We start from the raw sequence: 14,544 nt of genomic DNA on the forward strand, positions 1-14,544 counted from the left end.
TTCATACAATGTTGGCTGTTGTGGCTGGTGTTTACTTCCATGAAAGCTTTCGGGCTGAGAGGTCATGGTCAATATATAAAACTATTGCTGGACATTTTTTCTCCAACTGCAAGACAGATATTCAGAAGTAAAACTGTAACAGCAGTTGTCTCCCACATTCAGGGATGAAACATCAAGGAATAGTTTTATATAATGATCACAGCTTCTCAGCCTGGAAGTTTTAACTGAAGGTTCACCTTTCGTTAGTATATACTTCATTAGGTACTAGGAAATTGAGAGTTGAAACAATAGTTGGGTAAGAAGATTCCACATCATCCAAAGCTATTCTCAGCAGCCCTAAAGAAAGAATTTAGATCCTTAAATGTGGAAATGAAGAAGGAATACAAATTAATGGAACATATCTCAACTGTCTTTGTTCTGCTGCTGATGTATTGTTTTCCTGTTGTGACACAAATATCAACAAATAATGAAGAACATAACAGAGTAAGTTTGAAAGTAGTCCTGAAAATCTAGTATAAAGCGGCTGAGGACTCGGCAGGTGGCAAAAATGGAATGACACACTTTTATAAACTATATAGTTGTTTCAAATCTGTACTTCCAATCTGTGCAGGAAGGAAAATTCTCAATTAGTCTTTATTGCCAGTTTTGCCTTGTGAGAATGAGACATCAACTGTTCAAGTATTATAGGTGGAGAGGTGCACAATGGTAATTGCTTGGAGAGCCAAGAGAATAAGGAAATGGATTAAGGATCAGATTAGAAATTGACAAAAAATTATAATTCTGATGAAAAAGAATTGGAGATGGGGTAGGATATGTAGCAAGGTGAATGGATGATGGATAGACCAAGGAAATATTTTGCTGGAGCTTAAAACAGTAGAAAAGACAAAATAGTTATCTAATTGCAGGTGGGTAAATTGTAAAACATGCAAGAGTAGTACGAATGCATATAACTGAAGACAGTAATGGAATAGTCAAGAGAGAACTTTTTCTCAGAAATGGGTGTCAGATGTGTAATAATCAATAATGTATTTTGAATTTTGTCACTCCAGATCTCGGATGGTAATTATAACAATAAGTGCATTAGAATTTAGAAGTTCTCTTGAGCCTTTATTTCCTGCAATGCAAATCATATACACCACAGTGGAAAGTTTGTGTCCGTTTGGTTGAGCTGCATGTGCATTAATCATTTGCAAAAACAAAAAAGAAAAAAAAAGATGGTTTGCCTTTTGGCATCCTGATATTGCATCTGTTATTTTCAGGGCATACCACATGCTTATTTGTAAACTGTTAATAGTTTTGTGCTCAAGAACTGGTTTAAGGGCATTGACTGGATGGACATGGACACAGATTGTAGATGGACATGGACGCAGATTGCAAATTGCAGTATTAGGGAATCCATATATGAAAAGTAGAACATTATATTGTGGAATATGTGTTACAGGTAGCAAAATGACATCTAAAAGGGAACCCTGATTTAAGTAAATTGTAGGATTATATGTATGCTCTTCTTTCACTTGTTCCTTAAATATCTTAAAATCTAATTGAAATGGACAGATAAAAAATCTACTCATCAAGCAGCGGTAGGAGAACAGAGACACAAAAGGATTTAACTTTTACAAGCTTTCGGAGCCAATGGCGCCTTCTTCTGGCTGAAGAGCTGAAGTGGAAGAAAGAGTAATAAAGGGAAAGCACTGGAGAGATTTAGGGAAAGGGGTACTGTTCAGATTTAGTGAAAGGGGCACTGTTCAGAACCCTGAGTCAGGGGAGACTTACTGGACGGGATGAAAAGGAAAGACTGATTGTTGGGGACTGCACCGGATGAGATTTGAAAACCTGAGAGCTTAAAGGTGGAAGATGGGGTAATATGTAAGACAGAGAGTACTAATAAAATATTGTGCAAAAGTTAATAAGAGTGAAAAGCTAAGTGCATTGTATGTAACAAGTGGGAGGGGGGACATTGAAAAATAGACAAGTCAGAAAATGAAAGATATAGAAAACTAAAATAGAGTGAAAAAAGGAGTAGTTACTGTGAATAAAATCCGAGACAGAAGAAATTTACATAAATTATGGACAGGTGGGTGGTGAGAACCAAGGACATGTTGTAGTGCTAGTTCCTCCCTGCAGAGTTCTGAGAAACTGGTACGGTCGCAGGTTCGATTCCTGCCTTGGGCATGGATGTGTGTGATGTCCTTAGGTTAGTTAGGTTTAAGTAGTTCTAAGTTCTAGGGGACTGATGACCACTGCATTTAAGTCCCATAGTGCTCAGAGCCATTTTTCTAAGAAACTGGTGTCTGGAGGAAGAATCCAGATGACATGCGTGGTGAAACAAGCACCAAGGTCAATTTGTACAGCATGCTCTGTGAAGGATATTGTGTGTTGCCTGTGTATACCCTCTGCCTACGCCCATTCATCCTGACTGATGACTGGGTGGTAGCCATGGTGATGTAAAATGCTGAACAGTGTTTACATAGCAATTGGTATATGACATGTCATTTCGAAGATGGCTCTCCCTTTGATAGTATATGTTTTGCCAGTTACAGGGTTGGAATAGATGGTGGTAGGAGGGTGCATGGGGCAAGTCTTGTAGCGGGGGCGGTCACTGGGGTAGGAGCCATAGGGTAGGAGATGGGTGAAGAAGGAGCAAAGGGTCTGACAAGGATATTGCTGAGATTGGGAGGGCGAGAAAAAAGCTATTAGCCATAACCCTTTTCATGGATCGCTTGGAGGGGGATTTCCTGCGGTCCATAAACCTTCACCCACTGGTTTGATTTAGATACATTGATGACATCTTTGCCGTATGGACTCATTGTGAGGCTGACCTGTTAAAATTCCTGGAGTCTCTAAATACCTTCTCCCAATTAAATTTCACATGGTCCTATTCCAAGTACCAAGCCACTTTCCTTGATGTATAATATTGATCTCATCCTCACCGAAGGCCAGCTACGCACTTCTGTCCACATCAAACCTACTAACAAGCAATAGTACTTACATTTTGACAGTGGCCATCCTTTCCATGTCAAACGTTCCCTCCATACAGCCTTGGCATTCATGGCAAACGTATTTGTTTGGATGCAGATTATTTACAGCAATACATCACCTTTCTCACTTTGGCCTTCATTGGACGTAATTGTCCCAACAGCCTAGTTCAAAAGCAGGTTTCTGGGCCATCACATGCAATCCTGGTACTGCTGACCCCCTCCAAAACAATAACTTTGGAGCACACCAATTGTCTCCCAGTATTATCTTGGTGTTGAATGTATCAATCACACTTCAAGAAGACCATGACTACCTAAAATCATGCCCTGAAATGAGATCTATTCTGTCTGAGATTTTGCCCACCACACCTGGAATAGCTTTTCATCACCCTCCCAGTCTCTGCAATATCCTTGTTAGACCCTATGCTCCTTCTGCACCCATGTCTCTACCCTATAGCTTCTATTCATGTGCCTGTCCCCACTGCATGACTTGCCCTAAGCACGCTCTTACTACCACCTATTCCAGCCCTGTAACTGGCAAAAGGAAAGAATCTTTCCTTCTCATCCCATCCGGTAAGTCTCTCCTGACCCAGGGTTCTGGGTGACTTTTCTAAACGTTTCCCCTTTCCCTAAATCTCTCCAATCCTTTTTCTTTGCCCCCCCCCCCTTCCTTCCCCTTCAATTCTTCTGCCAGAAGAAGGAGGCACTGGCTCCGAAAGCTTGTGAAAGTTAAATCCTTGTGTGTGTGTGTGTGTGTGTGTGTGTGTGTGTGTGTGTGTGTGTGTGTGTGTGTGTGTTTTCTCCTGCTGCTGCTTGGTGAGTAGATTTTTTATGTATCCATTTACATTATATTATCAGTACTTGATTATTTTTGTCGTTAAAATCCAATTAACATCACAGTTAAAAGAGAATGAACAGTGGCTCAGTTTATTTAGTTGATGCAGATCCTCATTGTCTTATCCGCATTAGTCACATGTTGTGATTATATACTCCTTGCTCACTGCTAGGGTGATGATGTTGCACACTGGAACTAGTGGGCTGAAGTATGACACTAAAACATATAGCAGAGGAGACAAACATCTATTAATGGATATCTAAAATGATGTAAAACTACCCTGATGGTAGACCACAAATATGGGAACAAACAAATTCTAACTATGGGACAAGAAGTAGCTCCATGAGCAAAAGAAAATCAGTGATTGAAAGAAGAGAGACCATTCAGAGAGGAAGTAGAAATGGTGTCGGTACGTTGCTCTGCTTCTCATACCGAGAAGCATGCACAGCAAGAGAGAAATGGAGTTGAACCAAGACAGTTTAATGAATGTTAACTACCAGTGAGGTTTCAGAGAGAGAGAGAGAGAGAGAAAGAGAGAGAGAGAAAGAGAGAGAGAGAGAGAGAGCACTTCAACAACACTTCTGCAGTATTGTAGTGCTTCCCTCCCTCTCTCTCTCTCTCTCTCTCTCTCTCTCTCTCTCTCTCTTACGTATTGTACATTGTAATAAGTGTTCTGTGGCAATGCAACAATGTATACATGTATGACTACATCTATGTGATAAGTTTTGCTGCTATACATTCTGGGATATTAATCTTTTATCTTCTGCATTAGAAGAACCCTGCTTTTTTACCCTAAATGTACAATAAAATATTCCAGATCTGTGTTTTGTACAAAGTGTTTAACAAGTTTCCCTAGCTTTATGTGTTACCCTTCAATATCTGAATTGCACTGTATAGTATCTGTAACCAGAGGAACATTGTTGTGTTGCTCCCTGCATATTTGTGTAACTATCCGGAACTTACTAATACTCAGTTTCACACCCAGGATTTAGCTACAAGCACCTTCTTGTCACTGGTGTCTGTTGTTTACTGTATTATGATGGTGTGGTGCTCTTTTCAGCTCGCCCTACATTCCTCAATCTGAACCTGAACCTCAACTCTCTTCGCCTGCAGCCGGCCGGGCCCAAACGTAGGTTGCTCCCCCATATTTCTGTCTTTTCCAGTGATTGCTACATGTCATACCTTCTGTGTTGTTTCAACTCTTTGCTCGGTTGGCCGTGTTATGATCCTTTCCTGTTGGGAGAATGCAAAAAGGAGTTTTACTATGGGTTGAACACACAATAGTATTGTTTGGTAACAGTCAGTATGAGAAAAGTACAGGTACAAATTAACAATATTTTTTCAAAATTTCTGGCAATGTTTTTTTGTTAATAACTGCTCTTTTAATATTATATCAAGAAACTCTGTAGTAGTCAATGCTGAACATTTTAAGTGCATTTTTAAAGCTGCATAAGCTTTGCAGTATTGAATAAATACAGTCATAGCAATCAGCTTCTTTTATTACCAGTAGTTTTCTGGCAAAACCTGTTTGGCTTTCATTTTTCAACAACTTGGAGACTTATCTAAAATTAATAATAACATCTTTGATTATTTAACTCACTCAACACAGTAAAGGATACCAGGTTGAGTGGTTTTGTGTTAGGGTGCTATTTCTTGTCAGTCTTTATACATAAATATTTATTTATTTATGGTTTAAAGTAAGATAAACAGCATTTTTGGAGAAAGAAACTCTTCATCCATAAGGGAAGGGATCATATGTTACATTAATCACTTTTTTCCACCTTGTAAATATGCTTCACATTGTATGATCCTGTATGATTATCCTTATGTTGCTGTTATTGTTTTGTACCCCACAAGGAAGTGCTGACTAGTTACACCTAACATTTTCGTTCTTAACTCATTGAGCTTTTTAGTGAAATTAAATGTGTGGCCACATCCAAGTCGTCTTTATATTTTGTTTTTGCATGCTGCACCAGCTGATGTCTCTACCAATGTGTCACATCCATATTTAGAACTGGACTGATGTTTTTCTGAATGTTGAATATAGTTTAAAGTTATGGAGCAATGCAAAATTGCTTATCACCTATATAAATGCTGGAGAAATCTTAAGAATCTAATTTAAGTGTGGCAGAACATAAAATGGAAATGGATATTATATCACCTCATATAACTCTGTATTAATAAATACTAATGCAGCTTTTATTTCAGTATCCATTTGTCAGAAACTATGCACATTAAAATAAGATGGCTATGTTTGCCTCACTTTAACAACAGTAATGTGAAGGATCAGGTGAGGGATAGCTTTTTTCTTTTAATTTCATTGGAAAAGTCATAAAAAATCTTGAGAAACACTTATATCACAGGCCTGTTTACCAGTCTACTCTTGGGAGCTAGCTCGTGCTCATGCCACAGCAATGAGCAACCATCTGGTTCACGGGGACTAATGGCATGAGAAGGGGAAGGGTGGGCAGGGGATGGAGGAATCAAATAAGGTACCTCTACATGAGATGATGTTGTCAATGAATCTGTTCTGTGGCCACTAATGTTATTTCTACAGTGATGGGTCAGTCCACTGTGGCTAATTAATGCCTTTTGCAGAAAATTTAGTTACATTGATGAGAAATGGCAAATGAAGTGAAAGTTACCTTTCTTTTAATTAGTGGGATGAGTATGAAACATATTTTTCATGACTGAACAGTCTTATGATGATTGCCATTTTTGGGCAAAGTTTAAACTGACATCAACTTGTATTTCATGACTATTTTATTCACATATTAAACATAAAAATACTGGAATTCAATCAATACTACTTATTTGGCTTTTTACTAAAGCATCAATGTCTTGTATCACTTTCTGAGCACTGCTAATTCAAAGATAAGCTTTTAGGTTGAAATCTGTCAGTGAGACTCTTAGATAGATTACATCCTCTTCATTGAATAAAAAAGTCATTCACACAAGTACACATGTCCAGACATTGACGTAATCATAACTACAAACTTTTAAATTGGAAATTTATACTAGCAGCCAGAACATTATGACCACTGACGTACTACAGATGTAAACCCATCCAGGCAATAGCATCATCATCTGGTGAGAAATGACTGCTAGTGAGACACACGTACAGTGCATGTAGTATCAGTGAGCATGCTGTTTGTGTGTAGAATGGGAATGGTATGTGATCTATCCGAGTTTGACCAAGGCAAATTGTGATGGCATTAGGCTCGGCATGAGCATTTTGAAAACTGCACGACTTGTCAGGTGTTTGAGTAGTGCTGTGGTGAGTGTCTTCAACATGCGGTGAAATAACGTCCAGACATCGTGGGGTGGGTGGCCACCCCCTCATTACAGATGTCTGGTATCGTAGGCTGGCCAGACAGGTAAAACAGGCAGTGAACTGTGGTGGAACTAAAATCAGATTTTAATGCTGGACAGAGTAAAAGTGTGTTTGAACACAAAATACACCGAGCACTCCTAACAATGGGCCTCCTCAGCTGACAACCCATGCATGTGCCAATGTTAATACCATGATGTCAGTGACTACAATTGAAACGGGCACGTGACTGTCAACACTGGACATTGGCTCAGTGGCAGAGCATTTCACAGTCTGATGAACCCCAATACCTCCTTCATCATGGCGATGGGAGGTTGCGAATCTGTCATCTTCCAAGGGAACAGCTCCTTGACACCTGTAGTGTGGGACGGAGACAGGCTGGCGGCAGCTCCGTTAAGCTCTTGGAGAGATTCCTGTGGGCATCCATGGGTCCAGTGGGGCTCGTGCAAGGCACCATGACAGCCAAGGACTATCATATACTGGTCGCAGACTACATACACCCCTTCATGATGATCATATTTCCCAATGGCAGTGACGTTTTTCAGCAAAATAATGCATCAAGGCACAAGGCCAGGAGTGTGATGGAGTGGTTCAAGGAACACAATGGGTCTTCCAGTTGATGTACTGGCCCCCCCCATTCACCAGATCTGGATCTGATCAAATGCATCCAAGATGTGATTGAATGTGGCATCAGAGCTCATCCCCCCTGCCCCCCCCACCCCCCCACCCGCCCCCCTCCCAGAATTGAGGAATTAGGTGACTCTTGTATGTAGGTGTGGTGCCAACTCCCTCCATTGACCTACCACGGCCTCATTGTTTCCAAGCCATGAAGTGTTGCCACTGTTATCTGTGCCAAAATAGGACATATTGGCTATTAGGTAGGTGTTCATAATGTTATGGCTGATCAGTGTATGTTGAAGAAATTTTTTATACAGCTGTACATACTTATTTTATTTTGAAACTTATCACACAACTGCCTGTCACACTGTAGGTTTATAAGTAGTAACTGCAACTAAGCATCCTACACTGAAGTCATATTAATTTATGTTAGTGTGTCTCACCTTTGCTTTGAAGTACTTAACCTGGCCATCGTGCTGCTTTTCATCAATTTAAAATGAGCTACTCTACACTTTAAACATTGCCTGTAAGTATATACACTTATGTTAAAGACTTGGGGAACTTAATACATGGTCATTTCTCCAAAGACAGCACACAGTTTTCTCTTCCTATGCATGACATATTGAGTCAGATTGCCATAGTATAGCACAGGTGCTCACTTCCCAAGTGGTGAGCAAATGTTCTTGCTCACCTAGCCACATCCTAAACAGACCTGTTACAGCAGACTGTACTAATAATATGTAAAGTTACTCTCCATATCTTGACATCTGTTCTCTCAACACTACATGAGTATTAGACTAGGAAATATCTTGCCATGTTTAATTTCCTTTCTAATTTGTATTTGATAGTAAAACACACAGAAATATGTTGCCTATCATGAACAAAAGAGAAAAATTCATTTGTTTATGCTGACACCTTATCCACTGCGGTTTACTCTACAAGAACTCAATTATTGCTTTAAATGTCCAGAAAAATGGAACATTTATCCCTATTAACGATACATCAGAAAGGGATTCGTACTGTTGACTGCATCATCATTTAGAATTTCCACTAGGCACAGTACTTTGTAAGACTTAAAATGAAGTGCTGCACATATATAAAGTGCACCGGCAAAACAAATAAACACTCAAGTATAAATATAAGTTGATTGTTTCCGGAGTTAGGGCATAGTGACAAATTTACAAGAGAGCAGTGCATAAATGCACAAAGACGTGTGAGCTGTGGGGATGTTATCAATGAAAAATAGCTGTACATGACACTAAATACTGTTCATTCTTGAGTGCTACTCTCTCTTGTGGGACTCATGAATTGTGAACATAGTATAAAAACTAGTAGATAAATAAAGAACTTTGAAGGTAACATGGAGTGTACAAAGCCATCTAAAATTTTAATAATTGTACCAAATCAGCTCTAAAGAAACCTATTCTGTAGCTTATATGAAACTGGCAATTTAACTGTCTGCCATACTTCTGAATAGTGAAAACTTGTTCTTTGAGTTACAAGCTTTGTTTATAGAGCTTCCATTTTGTAAAACTCATTAACCTTTTTAATTTTGCTTATGTACAGAGCACATTTCTGTAATATGCATGCCACAATGCCTGAATCTAGTTGTATATTAGAAATAACAATCTCTGTTAAACATCAATATTTATTAATTACTAATAGCACTGATGTTTTTATAATCATACAACTGCAGCATGGACTGTTAGTGCAGTAGTATTCATTGATATACATAACACCCATGACTGTACTTTTGTAACCTACCTTTTGACATTCCAGCATAGTTGCCTTGTACTCTTAAGAAAACTATGAGAATTACACTGTGCATGCCATTTATTGTCAAAATTTCAGTTTTAGCCAAATAAAATATTGTTTATAATTGTAATCTACTGCAGAGTTTTTACCATGTTCTTAATCTGAAAAATGCTGCACACAGTTTCTATCGGAAAGAACTGCATAATTATCTCTTGCTGAAAGTAAGATCATAAGTGGACTTTCTTAGATGTATTTCTTAGTTCTTAAGTGTCTGTTGTTGGCAACAGCATCTCCCAACCTTGCAGCCACGAAGCTCGGTCTCCGAATGACGACACTCCATGAGGAGCAGTGCAGCCACTCAGCTACAAGCAAAGATGCCGCGACAGTCCAGCAGAAATGTTCGAGTGCTCCCAAGTCTAATACGAGTTCAAAAGCAGAGCTGGCAGACCCAGATGGCATTTACAGTGATCCTGAATTTTCTGAGTCAGAGTCTTATCAAGTAAGTGTATAACCATATTTGCTATTTTCAGTTTCAGTTGGGCAGTATGAGGGTGTTTGGTAAAAAAGAGGATGTTTTAATTATCATCAAACAAGCTCAACAGTAAGATGCAAAAATTACAGAACTTGTATGTGAGTAAAATATGACAGACGTGACAAATCTTCTATAACTGTTAACATATTGATGGTGGCCATTATGTATTACCATTTTGGTGTACCATTGGGCACCAGCTTTCTCACTAGTCACTATTTATGTCCTATGGAAAGATATTTGGATGAGTAACAACACTAAAGTGCACTGCTCAAATACCTCACAGAGATCCTTTTAAAGTAAGTAACACATATTCACTAATTTTCTGTAATATGGCTAGAGTGAGTAGTACTGAAGACATGGAAGAGACTTGGGGTGGAGAGAGTGTTGAACAGCAGTGGACAACGTTAAGAAAAGTTGCGCCAGTGTGTAAACACACAGGTGTATGCAGCGGACATGGCAGCCTCTACATCAAAGATATGGTAAGTGGTTGCTAGGAGAAATTCTGAGGAAATATTACAGTGGGAAGGTGGAAAATTTGGCATAAGAGACTTCAAGATGGAGATGATGAGGAAGGGAAAAGTTCTATGGGAAGTTAGAGGCTGACACTGAGCAAGAAAATGACTGGAAGAAATTTATATTGAGGCAAGGGGTTGTGGGAATATAGGACGTTTTGGAGGGGAAATTTAAAGACCCACAATTACAAAAAGCGGGTTTAGGAGTAAGATCTAGATGGCTCATGATGTGAAGTAGTTATTAAAATTAACCATATTGTGCTAAACACCATCCTCTACAACTGGGTGTTGCATTTGACCCTGTCCTCAATTTAGCAGAGGTCATTCATACATGTGGATTATTAGTTCATGATGTTACCCACATCGAATATTTTGGGTGGCTCCAGTGAAGTTGGTAGGTGATGTGGCTGTTTTCACAAGTGGCACTGCTTCTGACAGCATAAGTAATGCCAGTGACAAGACTGAAACAGAAAGTGATGGCCAATGGATAGGGACAGGTCTTGCACTTGGGTCTTCCATAGGGATGCTGTTTTTTGGGGGGGAAGAGTCAGGGGTGGGTGTAGTATATGTACAGAACAGGATACTACTCAAGTTGGCTGTGTGGCAGAATACCACTCTGGGAGGGTGGAAGCCTAGTGAGGAGTAGCTTGCATAGAAGGCCTGGCGATGATCGTAGTTCAGTTGTTCCGGTCCTAGGAGGTAAATACTTAGACTTATGACCTGTCACACATTGTTAGTTCCATATATACTGTGTGTGTTTTCAAGACAGGTGTTAGAATATACAGAATCCATGTCATGAAAATGCTGTTGTGTTTTGGCAGAAGTCTCTATTATTTAAGTAATGTTATTTGTTTTCAGAGTTCTGGTCAACATACAAGACCAAATTACTTGGTAAAATCTGGTTTACCTAGTTCAAGAACACTGGACTCCTTAGCAGAACTTCAGTCAACAAAGATGAGTACTCCAAGTGCATCTTCTAGGTAAGAAATAACTATAAGAAATAACTATAAATTTTGATAATACTTATCATTTCCTTTCTTCTCAACATTCATATGGTATAACTAATTATTATAATCATATGTAATTTATATCCACTCTGTGTCCACCCATTTGTTGCTACTGGTTCTGATCTGTAAATAATGTTACACTAAGGATGTTATAGCATTTTATTCAATGATTATTTTGTGGGGAAAAGGTCATAAAAATGATGCAAATTAATTGTGTAAACTTCTGAATCTCACAAATGACACCTACAACTGAATTACCCGAAATTACTGAAACCTACCACTTTGATAATGATGGTTCCCTCTCTTTATGCTTTTAGAAGGGCCTGTCTGACACCTCACACATTGTGGATATGCATCTCTCAGTTTGAAGATGTTCTTTTGCTGTTTAGAACTTACTATGTATAAACAGATGATTATGTGATTTAACATAATTAGCATTTTTTTCCTTTTTTTGAATGGTTGATTATGTTACATCAATAAAACAACACTGAGCTATGTGAGGTATAATTCAGTCTGTGACATAACAGGAGGTATATGGTGCTTGTTTCATTGTTTCTGCCATATGAATTGTCCTAGTTGTACTTATCCATCTGATTGTAGTCTTTCTAATTCATTCTTATTTTCCCTTAGTTAATGATCAACAATTGTGAGTGGAATTCTCAAAGGTGTGAAGTGCCAAAATGGTCATAATTTTTTTTGGTCATAAAGTGCTTTAAGCTGTAGCTATTTTCCTCTCACAAGCTCTGTGTTCCTGTTTATCATCTTTGAGTTGAAACTGATGATGATGATGATGATGATAGATAGCACTGCTATGAACTACAGCAGTCATTGTCTCTTGAAAAGTGTTAAGTGCCACATTGATATTATCAAATGGCTCTGAGCACTATGGGACTTAACATCTATGGTCATCAGTCCCGTAGAACTTAGAACTACTTAAACCTAACTAACCTAAAGACAGAACACAACACCCAGTCATCACTGGCAGAGAAAATCCCTGACCCCGCCGGGAATTGAACCCGGGTTGATATTATCACTGATGAGATGCGGATTAGCATTGTTATTGTGGGAAGTTCTGAGTTCAGTGTGGTCCATGCTTTATTAGGCGAAGTTATATACATTATCTTTATTTAAAGTGAAAAGGTTATATTTTACTTTTGTAATCAAGCCTGCTAGTACAAAACCTAAAGAGAAGATCCTCCAGCACTTGAAGTACATGAATTGCATGTTGAAATTATTTTAAAATGTGGTTTAAAACTGAAACCATTGTTGGGTTAGATATTGGTTATTAACTTGGTAACATGCATCCTTATAATTGCAAAAATATGTAAATGCAAATTCCATTGCAGGGAACTTGACAAAGATTCAAAACTGCATGTCTTCCGTGAATTCTGTAAGCTAGATCAGACAAACAAGAAGATCTTTCTTATGCAATATAGTTACCATGGATAAGTCCAGTGGCACCAAAAATATGATACTGAGAGTGAAGATACCAATACGTGGTAGATTACTGCAATGTGTCCCAAATGGGAAAGGTGACTTGATTTAGATTTGCAAAAATACGTTCATGAACATGTATTATTTAGGCCACAAGGAAATAGAAGTGATAATTTCTATGAAGAAGAAGAAGAAGAAGAAGAAGAGCGATATAAATTACATTGTTCACAGGAAATCTAATGCACCAACTAAGTATACAAATAGTTATTAGTGCAGAGTGAAAAATTATATTAATTAATTTCCAAAGGATGAAAGCAACTACTCATGGGCAAAATCTAGCACATAGTTTGTACGTCCAGACTTGAATATGTTTAATGAAATACTTCCAAACAACAGGGTTTGATACTGATACTATAAGGCTGTCTTAAAGAAAAATTTTCCTGAACTGAAATTCCATCGCCCCAGGGTATATACATTTAAAACCTGTGACAAACTACAATGTGAAAGGGCAAAGTCTAAGAAGTGTACCTGCAAAGCAGGCAATAGAATTGCACCTATGTAAGGCGAAAAATGCTACGGACAAGATGAAAGCCACAATCACTCTTGCTTATGTGTCAGAAAGTGAAATATCTTCTATTTCTATGGATTTACAGCAAGTACTGTATGTTTCTACACTTACTCATTCAGAAACATTTTATCATTCTCATTTGAGCCATTTTAATTTCTGCATCAGCTTAGGTGACACCCAGACTTCCTACATGCGTTTAGGGTGTGAAGGTATTGCTAATAAAGGAGGTAACAAAATTGCTTCATGTCTTTTATGTATTGTCAATCTTGGTGTTACAGAACAAAAAGGATCTACGTGTGTTTATTGATAACTGTGTAGAACAAAATAAAAACAGAGTAATAATACTTTTTGTACCTATTTCTAATTTCCTGTGGAGTTTTTGAAGTCATTCACCATAATTTTGTTGTTAGCAGTCACAGCTGTTTACAGTGCAACTGAGATTTTGCTCTTGTTGAGAAGCATAAAAGAGTAATGAAGCTGTTTATCCCAGCAGATCTTAAAAAAGTGATTGCATCAGCAAAAAGTATAAGTAAGTTCAAAGTTGTACATGTGGAGGCAGACTATCTCTTTGACTTGCAGTCTGCTGCGTACTCCTTAATTTCAGTTAACACAATGAACATAACAAAAACCTCTTGCTTCCAAATGGATGCGAGATATCCTGGAAAAGTTTTAATGAAAACAACTTTCAGCATTATATAACACTGGAAAGAATTTCATGTTTTGAAAAAAAGTAAAGACACTGAGGGATATACAGAAAGCTGAAATACCAGTCCTGAAATGCCAGATAGTATCACTGTTGAAAAGAAGAAAGATCTGTTGTCAGTGTTGGACTGTCTTCCTGTAGGAGTAAAGTCATTCTACATTTAACTCTGTCAGGAATAATAGTAAAAAGTGTTTGTATTTCAACTGTTTAATACAGTTTTGTATCAGTAAAGTTTTATTATTGTTTGAAAAATAGGTTTTTGCAATATCAGTAA

The 14,544-nt window shown here is 38.2% G+C and overlaps 1 protein-coding gene across 1 annotated transcript in view; it reads left to right on the top strand.

Annotated features, from left to right (window-relative positions):
- LOC124594646 (kinesin-like protein KIF13A) overlaps positions 1 to 14,544 on the top strand; it is a 404,453-nt gene that overhangs the window by 327,539 nt on the left and 62,370 nt on the right. The window contains exons 29-31 of the mRNA XM_047133014.1: positions 4,871 to 4,939; positions 9,802 to 10,013; positions 11,417 to 11,538. Coding sequence (XP_046988970.1) covers positions 4,871 to 4,939; positions 9,802 to 10,013; positions 11,417 to 11,538 — 403 coding nt within the window. The remainder of the gene's footprint in view (positions 1 to 4,870; positions 4,940 to 9,801; positions 10,014 to 11,416; positions 11,539 to 14,544) is intronic.

This window comes from Schistocerca americana, chromosome 2 (assembly GCF_021461395.2).
Source record: "Schistocerca americana isolate TAMUIC-IGC-003095 chromosome 2, iqSchAmer2.1, whole genome shotgun sequence".
Taxonomy (NCBI): Eukaryota; Metazoa; Arthropoda; class Insecta; order Orthoptera; family Acrididae; genus Schistocerca; species Schistocerca americana.